At 42.8% G+C, this 17,903-nt stretch overlaps 1 protein-coding gene across 7 annotated transcripts in view; it reads left to right on the top strand.

Moving 5' to 3' along the window:
- LOC104934249 (LIM domain-binding protein 3) overlaps positions 1-13,798 on the top strand; it is a 39,739-nt gene extending 25,941 nt beyond the window's left edge. The window contains exons 6-16 of one of the 7 annotated variants that reach the window (XM_027275878.1): positions 2,929-3,137; positions 5,137-5,300; positions 5,402-5,447; positions 8,035-8,148; positions 8,868-8,924; positions 10,674-10,972; positions 11,063-11,441; positions 12,241-12,421; positions 12,587-12,707; positions 12,813-12,928; positions 13,635-13,798. In XM_027275878.1, the coding sequence (XP_027131679.1) occupies positions 2,929-3,137; positions 5,137-5,300; positions 5,402-5,447; positions 8,035-8,148; positions 8,868-8,924; positions 10,674-10,972; positions 11,063-11,441; positions 12,241-12,421; positions 12,587-12,707; positions 12,813-12,928; positions 13,635-13,724 (1,776 nt within the window). In that variant the 3' untranslated portion in view covers positions 13,725-13,798. Of the gene's footprint in view, positions 1-1,401; positions 1,425-2,928; positions 3,138-5,136; positions 5,301-5,401; positions 5,448-8,034; positions 8,149-8,867; positions 8,925-10,673; positions 10,973-11,062; positions 11,442-12,240; positions 12,422-12,586; positions 12,708-12,812; positions 12,929-13,634 lie in introns of all 7 variants that reach the window. The other 6 variants (XM_027275877.1, XM_019262790.2, XM_019262787.2 and 3 more) reach the window with 6 other exon arrangements.
- The last annotated feature ends 4,105 nt before the right edge of the window (positions 13,799-17,903 follow it).

Below are 17,903 nucleotides of genomic sequence, written 5' to 3'. Positions count from 1 at the left end.
GCGTCTGTCTTCACCAAGCAATGAATAAAAGGCCTGAAAACCTCTTCTTCTTCTTCTTCTTCTGGTTCAAAATACCCGTGGAACAAACACTAACACTCCCCCCGGTGCTCTGAGCTCACAGCCCGGCTAACAAACTGAGCTAACAGCAGCTACAGTTTACTTCACTGTCCATCATGAACTCTGTAAATCACAGAGAGTTGAGGCGGAGCAGCCGGAGGACATCAGAGGGAAAACCAGAAAACATCTCCTCCATAAAATATGATCCAGTTTCACCAGAATCAGTGAAATAGTTGGTGCTGTGTGACTCAGTGCCGTAAAGTGTTACGTACTTCTCCCGACCCGGAGCCCAAAGTTACATAGTGTGAGAACAGACGTACGAATGACAGAGACACCGTTCAGCTGATCACAGGTCAGTGTGGATCAACAGGAGTTAACATCTGTTAGTTTATGAGAGAAAAGTTACACAGTGAAGCTCTAAGTGAAACATCTGAGTGCTTCTTCTTGTTGTGGCTGTTAATGAGGAGTGAGTCACACACACACACACACACACACACACACACACACACACACTGACAGATCAAAATACACACTTCCACTTTAGCCCTTTAGCTGTCACTGGAGAGGGAAGTATGTGACTGTTACCATAACTATTCATAACCTGATTATGATTATGATAATCATAGTTACACACACACACACCAGGAGCCACACACACACCTCCTTACCAGCATGCCTGTGTGTTTTCTCATTTCACAGTGTGATTCAGTTACTGTGTCACTAAAGAGGCCAAACACCTGTTGGTTTCTTTGGCTGCTGGTAAAGGTCAGGGAACCTTCTGGACCCTCTATAGCTGTCCTTGTCTTTCCTGTGAATATTAACACTGCAGGACTATAGTTTAAGTTTAAGCATATATAATATAATATATATATTGCTACCAACACTGTAAAGTCGCTGGTCCATGGCCAAGAAATAAGCGAAGTCATTCAGCCCCCAACAAACAGCTGAGATTGTTTGGTGTTCACCATCATCATGTGAAGTCTACGCTGGACCACGATGGGAATAAATAGGGGCTAAAACTTCCCGGCTCTTTTTGTTGATGCAATATGAACCTCGCTACGACCCCAAGCGGACTCTCTAATAGTCTGCAGACTCTTGATTAAGACAGCTCTGTCGCCTCGGGGGGGGGGTTTGTGGGAGGATATTGGATCTTAACCCAGGTTCATCTCTGACCTCTGACCTTTATTTCTTCCCCTCTCTGTAGCCTCTTGACGTTATGACTGTTCTCTTCAGCTGAAGGACCTCACTGTCCGTGATATTAAAAACAAACTGTGAATGTTTTTTTTTCTGACTTTCTTCTCTTTCTTCTCTCTATTTTCGTCTCCTCGCTGTTGATCAAACAAGGTTTTCCCCCCAGCTGCTCCAAAGTTAGTATCCTCTCCCGCTGAATGCATCTTGTCCTGGATGTGTGCTCGCTCTGTTGTTTGGTCCTTGTAAGGCATGGTTTGGTACTGTGGGTGTCGTCGGGATTGAAGTCTTTTTTTAATCGTCTTTGTCCAATAATAGAGAAGTGGGTAAAATTACCAGAAGCAAATAAAACCATGACGGAAATAGTGAAACAGCTTCTGTTTATGTTTCTACAAATTAAGACCATGTTTCCACACACACACAGACACTTGATTGGCTCACGAGGACCGCCGCCCTCTTCCTGTCTCGTCCTATAAACAGATCCGGTGTATTTCCCCCTGAACTCAGAAATATCCGTAAATTTGCAGGTGATGTTTCAGAATAAAAGCCTGCTAAAGAGGCAAAGAGTTTTATTGAACGTCCACTTGAGGCTGGCTCCAGAAGTGAATCAGTCTCCATAAGTGCCCATGTTTAAATGTCCAACTTCACAGCAGAAATAAACATGTTTACAGCCTGGTACAAAAAACAGTTTTGGTCTCTGTAGCTAATTGTGTGTGAATGTGCATCCGTGTGGTTTGCTGTGGTTGTTTCAGACTGAAAAGCTGTCGAGGAGCTTCCAGCTGAAAGAAGCAGCAGCGCTGGTGTTTGCGGTGTGTTGCTTTGCTCTGCATGCATCCGCAGACTAATATTTCATGACGACAGAAACAAAATGCTAAATATAAACCGATGAATCTCTGGCTGTGTTTCTGCTCTGATACAATCATCTATGTTACATCTCTTGGCATTTGAGTAAAAGGTCATCGTTGACGGGTTTGCTCGATGCCGCATCAGATAAGATGTTTAAGTTCTGGTGTGTTTTCCTGAAGATTTTTCGTCTTGTTTCTGTGGCTGTACGAACCTGTACGCCGTCTGTGAACCACAAAAAGAAAAGATGTGGTGAAGCTGTTGGAAGTAACAGAAGAAGAAGACGTGGGTTTAAAACGAAATCCGAGGAAGTAAAACATTTGGAACGAGCTGTGTGAGCTGGCGTTGGTTTTTTGTCACATCTGCTGTGTAAATCGACTGCAACCTGAGTCGAGAGCTTCGCTGTGACTCGGCTACAGCCTGCTGCAGACAGCATACAATGACTCAGACTCTTCCAATAGACCAACTGCTGCTTACGAATGTGAATATTTCTCACAGTCAGTAACATGCAGCTTCTTTGTCTCTTATATTATGCATATTAAGCCATGTTAGTTTGGCTGTTGGAGGAGTTTCGGTGTCCCCGCGATGCTCTGTGAGCTGTTCTGTTCAAAGTTTATGGTTGCATGGAAATGAAGTGTGAAGTCTATAAACAGTCGTTTGCTGTGAGCTTGACTGGCCTCTTCTTTGTAACACAAACCCATCACCCATCTTAAAGTTCCCCGCCCTCACATACTTCCCTTCTTTCCTCCAACGATCCGCTCTCTCCATATCTCCACTTGGCCTTCCTTGTCTTTCCTCTCTGTCACCACACCCGTCCTCCTCCTCCTCCTCTTCCTCCACTACGTCGCACTCCCCGCCAACAGCGCCGGCTTCAACCCCTGCACTCTGGACAACGCCCTCTCCTCCCATAAGCCCATAGAGGTGACGGGCCCCGGTGGCAAGGCCACCATCATCCACGCCCAGTACAACACGCCCATCAGCATGTACTCGCAGGACGCCATCATGGACGCCATCGCAGGACAGACGCAGGGGAAAGGGCACGACGCCGGGTAAGAGCACCTTCAATCCTCTCTTGTGTTTCCTCCTCTTCCTCCTCTTATATTCCTCCTTCCATGTTATACTTATTAATACTACTCCTCCTCCTCCTCCTCCTCCTTTATGTTCTCACTTCTTCTTTTCTTTAAGGTCAGCTCTCTTTAGTTCTGACTGGTTTGGTTATTTCTGAAGTTTAGAAAGAAGTCGACGGATAGAAGCTGCTGCAGTGTCGTTGGTTGATATGAGTGTGTTGTGTCCGGCTCTTTATGGGAAGGTTTAAAGTTGGTAGTGTTGCAGCAGTGTCCGTGTTCATGTGGCGATTGTTGTTGTGATAGTGACAGAGTTTAACCTCAGGCATCGCTGCTGCAGAGAATACTCTGTAATACACGGACATTTCTTCTTACTTCCAGATTCCAACTCAACTCACACGTCTCACCCTGACCTAAACCCCCATCCCCTTTTTGTTCTGCTCTCCAATCACAGGCAACTTCCTCCTTTCCTGTACTCAGACATGCTACGTGTTAGGGGTAGAGCAAATTTCACCCAAAACCAGAATGAAAAAAAATGTGTTTTTGTCGCCTCTTTGTGCATTTTTACAGATTATACTAACATACTTTTACTACAGTAATATTCTCAATGCTGGATGTATTATATATATTGTAAAGCAGCAGGTTGAATCACCTAATGTACCAGAGTGCTCTTCAAAAAGTCACATTTTTCAGTGATTTAATGGAGATTCATCTGTTTTCATGAACTGAAGTGATCAGCTTGATGCTCTGAGGAGCTCGTCATCGTTGAAAAAATACAACCAAATATGACAGATTAAGGTTAAAAGATAAAAGTGACATAGTCGCAACTTAAAGGTGCAGTGTGTCAGATTTGGGGCCTTTATTTACAGACTAAGGCAGACGTGGGATATAATATTCATAACTATGTTTTCATGCATGCATAATCACCTGAAAATAAGAATCTTTTTACTTTTGTTACGTGTTACTTACACCATTAGATGCAACTAAATCCAACACACTGGACCTTTAAGATTTTTTGATATACTGTATGTGTCGCTTTCACAATTTGGTTGTATTTTCAACATGCAGGTTAGCACGGAAGTTGACAGATTCTTGCTCGACTGTGATTGGAGCAAGGCCCCCAAAAAGGGGCGGGAACGTTACATGATGTGCAGAGTAAAAAGAAATTCAGATTAAATGTTTAGTGACTCGTAACTTGTGCGGAGTGAGTGGATCAATGCTGATGTGTTACACAAACTCGAACGTCTTATTCGTCATTTGATGCAAACGCTGTTGGATTTGTGGTGTCACAGTCGACCATGCTCCTCTTACACTCTTAAACAGTTTTCCATCGTGCTGAAAAAATTTGCTTTGACGGATGTTGTGCTGCTGCTGCTGCTGCATGTGTGTGCATGACGAATCGCTTGTGTTTTCCTCTCCTGAGAGGAAAAAAAAAAGATATTGCTCCAAACATCCGCACGCCCATTCTTCATGCTCTGTTTTCAATAAACCCACTTTAATTAAAATGCCTGAAGAGAACCATCCAGCCGTACACGGTATGAGAAACAAAACCAAAATCTTCAATTTTAAACCGGTTTTACTGGTTGTGATGGAAAACTGAATGTTCCCGAGCCCTTTCCTCCTTCTGTTGGTGGTTTATATCTGTTCATTCTGTGTCACGTCTAACACTTTGAAACTGTGTTTCTCACGTCGATGCTGAAAGTTTTACATCATTTAACTTATTCTCATCTCTGCTGAGCTTCTTTTTAGTGCTTCCTTCATGCAGAATCAAAATCAAAACCAGCTCATTGTTGCTTCCTGTGGGATCAAATTGCTTTTTGGAAATCATAAAAAACATTGTAGTACTCTAGGTTTTAGTCAAAAGACAGCACAGAGACCCAAACATAACCCTCTCCTACCAAAAAACACTTTCAAGTCCACTCCCTAAAGCTCTGGCTTCAGTGTCTCGGTGTTGACCTGGTTTGGTTTCGGTGGGGGTTTGCAGTACTCTCCCAGTTAAAGAACGTCTTGTGGACAGCGCCTCCCCGGTCTATCAGGCCGTCCAGAGTGCAGAGAAGGACCCGGACATGTACGAGTGGGGCCGCCGCAGCGCCAGCATGCAGTCCAAGACCTTCCGGGTCCTGGCCCACATGACCGGAACCGAGTCCTGTAAGTTTCCAAATTCTCATCAATGATAGCTGAGGATGTGCTAGAAATCTGGAGGATGCTGTCTCAAACTTACGTCTCGTCTCGTCTGATTTTTGTCTCAGTACCAGGAGAGGACGAGGAGAAGGAGGAGGCACTGAGGAGGAGCAGGTAGGCAGCAGAGCTCTGTTAAGACAGCTGCTGACCCTCCCCCTGGCTCCTCACCTGTACACTGCCCCGCCCCCCCTGAACACACCGCCCCGCCCCTCACCTGTTCTCACTGCCCCGTCTGTAAACGTTCACCTGTAAGCTCACCTGACAGAGTTCATCTCGCTCACAGGTAAACTCAGCCCGACATCCTTCGTCTGAGATAAAGCAGCAGTGCAAAGTAACTGAGTACATTTACTGGAATACTGTACAAAAGGATGTAGATCAATAACTTTATCAGGTTTATTAGGTTTAGAGATAGGATAAAGAGCTCGGATATCCAGAGGGAGCTCAGAGTAGAACCGCTGCTCCTTCCCGTCAAAGGAGCAACAGCATCCCGGGCACGTAAAATTGTTAGGAGACCCCAGGGGAGATCCAGAACCTGCTGGAGGGACTAAATAGCCCATCTGACCTGGGAAGTCCTCAGGATCCTCCAGGAGGAGCTGGAATGTGTCGGGTAGAGGGACGTCTGGAAGGTCGTGCTAAACCTGCTGCCACCTCAACCCGACCCCGGATAAGTGTTAACAAATGGATGGATAATAATAATAAACTAAAATGCAGCTCAGGATCAAAACAAGCAACACTAACATCTTTATCATTCATTCATTTATTATAAGAGTAAAGAGCTGTTTTCAGCAGCAGGGGGAGCAGCAGGACTGACGAGGATGACTGAAATGTTTTCATTTTAATTATTAGTACAAATAAACTCATCAAATAACAGAATGACATAAATATTGAAGTTTTTGTCTCTGCAAAGTACAACAAAACAATTTTCATGTTTCTTCTTTAAAAATGTCCTAAACTGTCAAACTAAACAAACTTTTGAGGTACGAGTATTTACATTTTATGCTATTTAAGTTAAGTTAAATAAACTCTAAAAACCTTCTTGGATTAGAAAAGTCGTCGTCAAAAAGCTGAAAATGAAACATTATGGACACAAAATCAGTCAGATAAATACAGAAATTTCACCCAAAACCGAATGAAAAAAAATATGTTTTTGTCGCCTCTTTGTGCATTTTTACAGATTATACTAACATACTTTTACTACAGTAACATTCTCAATGCTGGACGTATTATATATATTGTAAAGCGGCAGGTTTAATCACCTAATGTACCAGAGTGCTCTTCAAAAAGTCACATTCTCAGCGATTTAATGGAGATTCATCATCAGCGAATGTTTTTATGAACTGAAGTGATCAGCTTGATGCTCTGAGGAGCATTTTCATTTCATCATCTCTCTCGTCTCCTGTTGCTCTCGGTTTGTTTTCTTTGTTTTCAGCTGCTGCCGTTGTTGTTAAAGTGTTTCTCCAGCACATCGTCTGTATCTCAGAGTGTGGAGGTCTGTCTGAGAGGAGGAACAAACCTTTTAACCTCCTCCGCCCCTCCTCCATCCTGCCCGTCTCAACACTGATGGATGGAGCTTTCTCTGCTCCGTGCACTTATTTAATCATCCCTCCATTATGCACAATTGATCCCTGCTGCCTCCCCCATCCACCGCCTGTTTGGACTGAAATACAACCAGATAGCCTCCCCTCAGTCTGTATACGGCGTGCAGTGACTCACCGTGAATCAATAGGAGCAGAGGTCGAGCTTTTATCCGCCAATAAAAGAGACTGTGGGTTTTCCTTTTTGTCTCTAAGTCATCCTGAAGGAAGCAGCTGAGATGTGACTCAAACAGAAAGATAAAGCACAAAGCAGCGTGACGGAGAAATCTGTGTTTTTGTCATTTGTTGCTTCTAGTTTCAGGCAGAGTGTAATCCCGCTGTGGTAAATATGTTCAGCTGTACTTGAGTATTTGTTCTGAATACATTACTTACCAGCTGATATCACTGACTAGTCCAGCAGCAGTCAGCCCAGCTCGGCGTCTGTCTTACAGCCTTTTATTTCACCAAGCTCTCACCAACCACTAAAAGTCAGTCCCACATTTACTCTTGTCCGGCAGCTTCATCCCTTATTTTCTTTCTCAGTTTCCTCCAGGGTGTAAAAATCTCCAAATAATCAACAAATTTTTGTTTGTTACGGAGCTCTAAGAGTATTTTCTCCCCCGAAAAGAGACGCCCTATGGAAGCCTAAACCAGTCATAGTCATGGTCGAGTTAATTTCATTTGTTTTCTTGGAATTTTAAGTTATTTATGTCATTATGTCAAGAGATAATTTTCTCGAGATCTTACGATAACGAAACATTATTTTCTCGATATTACAACATAAGTAAAAAAAGGCAGTCTTGTATATTAAATCATTGCAGTTGCGACCTTCTCTTGCAAGGTAAATAACCTTCAGGTGTTAATAACAAGAAGAAAATAAAACCTGAGCAATATCGAGCATTTTGATTTGTGCATGAAAACAATAACAATCTTTTCTTTTTCCGAGCTTTAACTAATCTGATCCGTGTCTGTACAGTATTTATGTTTTATGTATGTGTGCATGCAGACAGGTAAGGACTGCATGTGTTCATATATAAATGTACATACTGAATATTTTCCAGCCCAGAGCGCCTTTGTCTCTCTCTCTCTCACTCTCACTGTTGCTCCTAACCCTTCCTGTGCTATAGCCCTACTGAGCATGCTCCAGCTTCTGCTGGCTCCGCTCCCGCTGCTCCGCCTGCTACCGCCACCGCTCAGCCGCTGGACCACGCCCCTGCTTCATCTGACCCCGCACCTCACAGGTAACCAAACAGATGTGGATCTCAGCTCAAACTAAACTGTTTTCTGTGTGTGATCCTTTAAAGTCGACTAACTAACAAGTATTATGTGTGTATGAAAGCCTGTTTGGATCCGAACATGAGATTTGTTGATACTTCATGTATTATTTAAAGCTTTGCTGAAGCTTGTTTGAACATTTCTCTTTGTTCAGCTGTTTGTTTGTTTCATGGTGACCTGAAATATTGAAAATAAAACTTCACATGTTTTGTTCACAGTGGAGGTCAATGATGCTTTAATGTTTTTATTTCTGGAAACATCTGGGACTCCAACATGTCTGCTGGTTTGGTTCATTGACATACATTTTAGGACAATTCTTGGCTTTAATTGTGATTTCGTGGTGACAGAAGGAACATCATGTTAGCAAACAGGCACCTACTTCCACGCCTGGTAGACAGAGCAACATGATTTCGTCATATTTGTGTCCACCTGGGGCATCAAAGTCCAATAGTCTCTCTGTTTTGGTCTCCAGCTAGTCTCTAACCGTGTCTATGTGCTGTTATCAGAGGTTGTTGGATGCAAACATGCTGGAGAAGGATTAAATGATGTGTAATAAAACATAACAAACACTATAAGTAAATGTGGAAACCATCTGAAGCATCACCAGCAGTAGGTTCGACCAGCCTGCAGATACGGATGCAGATCGTCATGGTGACCTCTGCTGTTGTTGTCTCTACGTCTGCAGCCTGAAGCGACAGTCTGCCGCTGGCTACAGCTTCCAGCACAAAGCTGCAGTCTCCAGGTACCGACGCCTGCAGCGCCTGGATCCACATGCTGCCAGCGTTTAGTCCGCTTCACGCTGCCTCTTCTTTTCTACGCTACGTAACACACCACCTGCCATTAAACAGAGGCTTCTTCTAAAACTCCTCGCAGTACCACGAGTGGAGTGGACGTAAGGCCTCAGTATGCTTCAGATGAAGTCTAAAGTGCCGTCGTCCCACCGCCTCCCTCGTCTCTCTCCAACAACTCTGTAGTCTCGATGTGATAAATCGTACGAATGTGCTTGATGTTGTACATCCTGGAAGACGCTGTTTCGCTTAAGACTGTCCGACCTGATTCAGGTGGTGTTAGACTTCATGGAAGCATACTGAGGCCTTTGTTTTAAAAAAAATAAAAAACACGGCAGTTTAGGGCCATTTAACTGTTGAATAACAAGACATAACAACTTCCATTCAAAGGCTGAATCTCTTCTAACTGGCTCTAAAGAATCAAAGTGCAGCCATCACATGTACATCTTATCTATTTTCTTTACAGGCTGGTTGTCAGGCTGGTTAACACTGGTCTGCTTTCTTTCAACACTAACTTTTAAGTATCCTGTGTATGTATTTATTTATTATGTAAACTCTGATTTGATGATTTTGCAGGTCAAATAATGAGACTTGAAAGTTTGTTGACATAAAGGTGACAGCATATATTCCAGCATTAGGACCTGTTACATACTGAAATACTACAGAAACATACATATACATTTATATGTAACCTCGACAACTCTCAACCTGCAAATCAACAAATCAGTTGTTGACAAAGGGAGGAAAGCCAGGTGAGTATTTTAGACGTTTGGCATTAAATGTTGAAACAGTCAAAGAAACGTTCTGTTTAGACTTTGAGTGATTTGAACAAAATGTTCAGTTAACTGTAGGTGAGATGGACAGAGTATAAGAAATTGGACATCTACATAGGAGCAAGATTCAAAGACTGAAAGACTGTCCTCATTTAGCTTTTTGTTCTTTTTGCAGTCGTTTTGACTCTTTGTTGTTGTTCTGAGTCTCTGTGTCGTTGTTTTATTTTTTGTTCTCTTTATCCTCTCTTGTCTCTATTTGTAGTCGTTTTGAGTTTCTCTTGTCCTTTTTTGTCTCTTTGTAATCATTTTGTCTCTTTTGGTAGTAATTTCTAGTCTCTTTGTAGTCGTTTTGAGTCTCTCTGTTTGTTTTGTGTCTCTTTGTAGTTATTTTGCCTCTCTTTGTAGTCGCTTTCAGTTTCTTTGTAGTTGTTTTGACTCTCTTTGGTTGTTTTGCCTCTCTTTGTAGTCGCTTTCAGTCTCTTTGTAGTTGTTTTGCCTCTCTTTGTAGTCGCTTTCAGTCTCTTTGTAGTTGTTTTGACTCCCTCTGGTTGTTTTGTGTCTCTTTGTAGTAGTTTTGCCTCTCTTTGTAGTCGCTTTCAATCTCTTTGTAGTCATTTTGTCTCTCTTTATAGTTGTTTTGACTCTCTCTGGTTGTTTTGCCTCTCTTTGTAGTCGCTTTCAGTCTCGTTGTAGTTGTTTTGCATCTCTCTGGTTGTTTTGTTTCTCTTTGTGGTGTAAAACAACTGCAAAGAATAACAATTTTCACATATGAAAGTCTCTGAAGATTTCCAGTCAGTCTGACTGCGGCAGAGAGGATGTGTTTGTCATGGACCACTTCATGTTTTCATTGTTGTAACAGATTCTCAGTACAGAAACACTGCATGCAGCTTGGAATCAGAGATGAATCAAAGTTTTTTTATCCCTCTCCAGCCCGTATCAGGCTCCACAAGCCCTGCCTCCACAACACTACCAGCCAATGCCGCAGCAATACCAGCCTCCCCCACAGCAGTACCAGCAACCTCCCCCGCAGCAGTACCAACAACCTCCCCCTCAGCAGTACCAGCAACCTCCCCCGCAGCAGTACCAACAACCTCCACCTCAACAGTACCAGCAACCTCCACCTCAGCAGTACCAGCAACCTCCCTCGCAGCAGAGCTCCATTCAGATCCCTCTTGGCGCCGCCCCGCCAAAGGTGGTCAGCACCGCCTGCATCTACCCCTCCCAGCCAGGTGAGAACATCTGCAAACTGACATCCTGTCATACAAGAAGTGATTTTACCTCCTGATCCACTGGAAGCTTTCTGTTATCCTCTCCTCCAGCTCCAGGTCCAGCTCCTGCTCATGCTCCAATGCCACCTCAGCCCCGGCCTCCAGCCGCTGCCCCGGCCCCAGCTGCTCCTGCCTCCTCTAACAGACCCCCCTGGGTGTCCGACACCAACTTCGCCGACAAGTTCGACCCCAGTAAGATGACCACCACCACCATGAAGGTGCAGCCACTGCCCCAGGCTGCCCCTCCTCCACCCGCATACATCCCCAACTCCTCCCCCGGTGCACCCGCACCCGCAGCTCCCAGCCCCGCTCCCATCACTCCAAGCCCCGCCCCATTTGCTCCTGTGGCGAGGGGCGTGGCCCAAAGGGCGGAGAGGTTCGCCGCCAGCAGCCGTACGCCTCTGTGTGGGGCCTGCAACAGCATCATCAGGTAATTGATACATTTTAGATCACCTCTTGAAAAGAAAAACAAACATACATGAATAAACTAGTACGACTGTGCTGTAGGTTTTGGCCACTTGTGACCAAAATACAACACAAGGTGCACTACTTTATTCACTGCCTGCCACTTTGGCGATGTCTGCATATATCTTGTGGACATGTCCTCCCCTTACACTGTTGCCAGGATGAAAGCGTACAAAAGCACAGATAGTTGCATGTATTTCTGGTCTGGGTGGGTCAATAATGAAGCTGTTTGGGAGGTGAAGGACAAAAAATTCTTTACACAAATCCACAATCTTCTTCTCTCCGGGTTTTTCTTTTTCAGATGTTGATTTTGGAATCTGTAGAAACATTACGGTGCACTCAGACACAATGTCATTTGCAGTGGGTCCAGCACAAGTTCAACCCAGACTTGTCTCCTTGTCAGTTAGTGCGTCCAATCGGACATGAACCGTCCGGCATTTTGGCTAAACAAACTTAGTCTGTGTCGGTAATCGCTCACTAACTTGGCTGGCTTTGTTTTGTCCTCCATGTGGACGTTCCTATCAGGATGTGACGTCACGTTAATAAATGCGTGATATAATGTTGATAATTGAATTTATTTACTGACTCAGTTCACCTCCTGAAGGGTTTGTGCTGCTGTAACTCTTAAAGCTGATCACTATCAACTGAATCGCTTATTAAATGAACTTTCTTCATTCCTCTTGGTGATTTTAAATCTCTTCCATCTCATGTTTTTATGACTCTTGTACTCTCGTGTCTCCTGATCACGTTGTTCTTATTTCTAGGGGTCCCTTCCTGGTGGCTCTCGGTCGGTCCTGGCACCCCGAGGAGTTTAACTGTCACTACTGCCACATGTCTCTGGCTGACGTCAGCTTCGTGGAGGAACAGAACAACGTCTACTGTGAGAACTGCTACGAGGAGTTCTTCGCTCCGACCTGTGCCCGCTGCAACACTAAGATCATGGGGGTGAGTCGCTCTACCTGTCTACCTGTCCACCTATACACCTGTCTGTATGATAACGAAGCACTTGAATGCCCCTTTAAACTTCCCTTTAGGATTTAAATAAGTTTGCATGATTTAACGCACACACCCTCCTCGGTCTGACTCGTTGCGTCGTGCTGTGTGTTGCAGGAAGTGATGCACGCTCTGCGGCAGACGTGGCACACCACCTGCTTCGTGTGCGCCGCCTGTGGCAAAGCCTTTGGAAACAGCCTCTTCCACATGGAAGACGGAGAGCCGTACTGCGAGAAAGGTATGCAGACGTTTTGTTTTTTTACAGAGCGTTACAGAGGTCAGAGGTCGGGTTATAAACTGTAAGGCTGAGCTCAAAGTGTGTCTCTCTCTGTCTCTCTGTCAGATTACATCTCACTCTTCAGCACTAAGTGTCATGGCTGTGACTTCCCTGTTGAAGCTGGTGATAAGTTCATTGAGGCTCTGGGTCACACCTGGCACGACACCTGCTTCGTCTGTGCGGTAAGAACCAGAACCAAAACCAGAACCAGTCACTATAGCTGTGTCTCAATTCAGATATGTCCATTATTACTCTATTACTCTGCACTGTGTGCACTATGTTCTTCCTGGCATAGTGTGCTAATTCAATTCGAGTCAGCCGTTGTGAACTTACAAGAAAAGGCTGCTTCTTCTTCTTCGCCAAATTGCAACCCGGTGGAGCGTTACGCCAACTTTTAACCACTAAAATATAAATATAAAATATATGTACAACTCAGGCGGCACAGTCCAAACACATGCAGGTCCATTGGTGCTCATCGGTCCAGGGTGTACCCCGCCTCACACCCAATGTCAGCTGAGATTTGTTGGCTCCAGCCGCCGTGACCCTGATTAAGGGATAAGAAGATGGATGGATGGAAGTACAACTTGCATTTGTATATTACTGTATTCACCGTAAACACTTCAGCTCCAGCAGCTTCCTCAGTCGCCGGTGGTCCCTCACCTTCCGCTGCGTACACTCACACTCTGTGACTCACAGTGCACTGAATTTTGCCATAATTAACATTGTGAACGCACTTAAGCTCTGTGTAAGTATGGAAGTACATCGGATTGAGACACAGCACATCTACCACTGATTTGGTGTGATTGATCCAGGGACATTATTAACCGTCCAGAACAGCAGCAGATCCTCAGCGATCTCTAACCACTGCCATATTCACTTTAACCGCAGGTTTGCCACGTGAACCTTGAGGGCCAGCCTTTCTACTCAAAGAAAGACAAACCTCTGTGCAAGAAGCACGCTCACGCCATCAACGTGTAGACCAACCTGGGAGGGCAACGCCGCCGCCCACGACGAACAACGAACCCAAGCCGCCGACAACAACTTTTACAGATGTGTGTAAAACGCCCTCGATGCAAAATACACTTTGGTTTGAGACTTTTCTTTTTGTGCATTAATATTAATGATTAAAACGACGCTGCCTGATGGTTCTGCTTCAAAACAGGAAAAAATCATGATGTTTTCTGTTGTCCATCAAACACACTTTATTATGTACTGTGGTGTTTTGTTTCTTTCTTATGTTTTCTACCAGAAATGACTTGTGTCTGTTCGATGCGACGGCTGTGCTGTTCAGTTCAGAAATGGAGGGTTTATCTCATCGAGTCTGGAGTGTGTCGACTTTTTCAGTGACGAATTATAATGAATCGATAAACAGATAAATGTGATAAAGACAAGACAATGATTTCAATAATCTGTTGCTTGGATTATATCGTATTTGTATGTCACCTTAGAGAAAAGTGCCAAATGAATGAATTGAAATCTAAATTTTTACTTATTCTGTCTTTAAGTGACGAAATAATCAAGTAAAAAGGTCTTTTAAAATTAATTCTGAATGTAGACCGAATGTATTAATTCTACAAAACAAAGTGTAACTTTTAGGTTTAATATATAGCGTTAAATTTGCATATTGGTTATAATTAAACACTGAAAACTGTGATAATTATTCCAGTGACACACACACACACACGCGAACTGCACAGCTGTAGTTTGTCAGAATATTGTTCTCATCGTCTTGTGCCTATTTTGATTTAGACTTGTTTATGTCTCTTGAATGCTACCTTAATTTTTTTTTTCACTTTACTAAACTGAAGAAATATTTGAATGATGTTTTGGTTCAGCACTACAATGTAAAATATTTAATGTGTAGAAACCAGGAGGTCCTCGGACACACTGAAGCTTCACTTTTACATTTTAAAAAAAACATAAAGACTGTCTCTACTCTCAGTGCAGGCTCAGTCTTGGACCCGGTCTGTACTCAGACGTTGGCAGCACATGAAGAAGAAGCCTTACCTGAACCGTGTCTGTTAGAAGAGAGACTGGCAGTGAATGTAACACAAATGTTTTTTTGGAAACATGACCAGGCAACACTTTTCAGCAGCCAAACCTGCACTGTCAAATATGAAAAACAAGTCTAAGTACACAATGATACATGAAAATTCATTCATGCAGCCTCAGAAAACAGGTTGTTCTGTAGGCCTGGTGACCTACTGACCAGGGGTGGGGCCAGAGGGGCAGTCAGGCCCCCCCGACCAGAGTCAAATTAGTAGGTAATTAGCTTGTTAGTGCCATGGATTGCTTAACAGGCCTATCAGATACAGGCCTGAGGCCCCTGGACCTGAATCTCTGTTTTCCCGTGACTGGAATGTCAATCAAATAACTACACAGAGACACAAAATGACTACAAAGAGACATGCATTGACCAGAAATGTAACAAAACTACAGTGGGACAGAAAATCACCATAAAGGGATATAAAACAACTACAAAGAGATGCAGGATTACAACAAAGAGATACAAAACAACCACAAGGCAACATAAAACAACTACAGTTAGACACAAAACAACCACAAAGAGACATAAAAGAACTACAAAGTGATACAAAACATCTACAGTTAGATACAAAACAACCACAAAGAGACATAAAAGAACTACAAAGAGATACAAAACAACTATAGTTAGACACAAAACAACCACAAAGAGACATAAAAGAACTGCAAAGTGATACAAAACAACTACAGTTAGATACAAAACAACCACAAAGAGATACAAAACAACCACAAAGAGACATAAAACAACTACAGTTAGACAGAAAACAACCACAAAGAGATACAAAACAACTACAGTTAGACAGAAAACAACCACAAAGAGATACAAAACAACCACAAAGAGACACAAAACAACCACAAAGAGATACACAACAACCACAAAGAGATATAAAACAACTACAGTTAGACACAAAACAACCACAAAGAGTTGCATAATTACTTCTAAGAAACACAACTACTGCTGTTCTCTGTCAAGATGACACTCTTCAGTATCACTTCCACATTTCATCTGTTCAGGGTGTGTTTGATTCAAAGAGTGCTGTGTAAGCTCGAACAGTCCGGACTTATTTCCTGCTCTCACAGTATCTAAAGTCGTTTTTCCAGGTGAGGCTGCTGCAGAGTGTCGATGGTGTCTGATGATGTGATGTGGCGTGTAGCTACTAATCCCTCTTTGACTTCACTTACAGTAGGTGTTACTATGCAACAAATAATCTTGAATTTCATATTTATTGACTATTTTGACTGTGTGATATTTATTTAAAAGCTAATATATCATCACTGCTGCGTTCAGTGCTCATCAAGTTATTTGATGTTTAATTTTGTTTTGTGGATGTTTGGCATCACAAGATGTATTTTGAGTGTTAATGGATTTTTTTTTTCTTTTGTAACTGAGCTTGAATGTTTGGTATAGTGGCTCTTTTCACTACAAAGCCACTTAATGGCTCCATTCACACTGCAGGCCTTTAGACTTGTTTTTAATGACTGGACAGTTTGAAGATTTTATTTTATTTTAGCTTGTGCTAGATCTAAAATATATAATCTTTTGGGACTTCGGGGCCTCCATAAGGTACAACTACAGGAAACATGTTGTCACTCCCAACAAGTCCCTCTATGACTCTCTTTCATTACTTTTGCATAAAATATAACACGGTCGGCTAATTCATTTTTATAACATGTCACTATGAAGCTGAACTGGAGTTTCATCACTATCACTTTATTTCATACAAACTTCTTATTAAATTATGGATCATAGCCTCTTTTTTATCATATAAAAGTCCAGATTTCAAACTATACGTTCATTTAAATGGACGATGTTTCGATCTAAGTTGAAGCTTCAGTGGGTCAAAATGTTGAAACCCATATTCAAAGTTTAAAAAGTCAGAGTCTTTGGCGTCGTTTTGACGTGAAATGTTAAGAATTAAAACAGCGAAAAATTTGAGGCGTTTCCCATTCACTTCAATGCGGGCAGTGTGTTTTTAGCAGCCTTTGGTGGACGTTAGAAGAACTGCAGCTGCAACAACAACAACAAAAAATCCATTTAAGATCCTTACACAAAATAAAATAAAGACATCAAACCTTTTATCAGGCGGTGTAAACTAAATCTTTAAGCATTAGATCTGATGCTTTGCAGTGTGAACCGAGACACTGAATAAATGATTTAGAGCAAAAGAACTTTTGGTTTCAGAAATCTGTGTTTTCCAGATGGACTCCCTGCAGTGTATCGTGCCTTCAGGCCACTCTGTGATCTGTTTGTCTGACCGGCGCACAGTTCTGATGAGTCTGTGTGCCGGTGTACAGTTTTTACTTTGAATATTTTATACAGTTTGTGTTTCCTTTTTTTTCAGAGAGTGAATGTGTGCATGCAGAACGTTTGTCAGTTTGTCACAGCATGTCGAACGAAGCAGCGTCAGTGTTCATCGTGAACATTATTACAGTGTTTGAACTGGTTTTGGTGTCAGCGAGCTGAAGGTGAAACATTCAACAAGTCACGTTAAGACTCTCCGAACTGTTGGAGGTCCAGCTGCTTCATTACATTTTGTTTAACAGGTTTTAAATATATTTGAAGAATACACGTGTTGCAAGTTGAATAAATTGAGCACTTCAAACACTTCAAACACTTGATGTAAAGGTTTTTTTTTATCCGTTTAAGATGCAGCTTCACAAGAGAAATTCACAAACTTAATCGGTTAAATTAAATTCTTATTTATGTGATTCAAACCAGAATTTTAAAAGGTCCAGTGTGTCAGCAGGCTCTACAGAATATAATATTCATAACCATGAGACTTTTACTTTCTACAGACGCCACAGGTCCTCATCCACGTAGTCTGCCATGTTGAACAAGACAAACTAAACTGACCGTGGACTGGGACTTTAAGGTTTTCATGCATTTGGCGGCCACCGTAGTTTTTCCTTCACGCTAGGGAAGGGGAGAGTGAGGCGAGGCGAGGCGGTCAGATGTCAGTGAGCCCTACACACTGGTCCTTTAATATGTTAATAGGCAATACGTTAATGCTGAGAGCTTGGTGAAATAAAAGGCTGAAAGACAGATGCCGAGCTGGGCTGACTGAAGTAATATTAGCTGCTGCTGTCTTGTTTGCTTGATGCAAATACTCGAGT

The sequence above is a fragment of the Larimichthys crocea genome, unplaced genomic scaffold, assembly GCF_000972845.2.
Source record: "Larimichthys crocea isolate SSNF unplaced genomic scaffold, L_crocea_2.0 scaffold239, whole genome shotgun sequence".
Classification (NCBI taxonomy): domain Eukaryota; kingdom Metazoa; phylum Chordata; class Actinopteri; family Sciaenidae; genus Larimichthys; species Larimichthys crocea.
The sequence above is the reverse complement of the archived record's forward strand: the minus strand, read 5'-3'. Positions and strand labels throughout refer to the sequence as shown.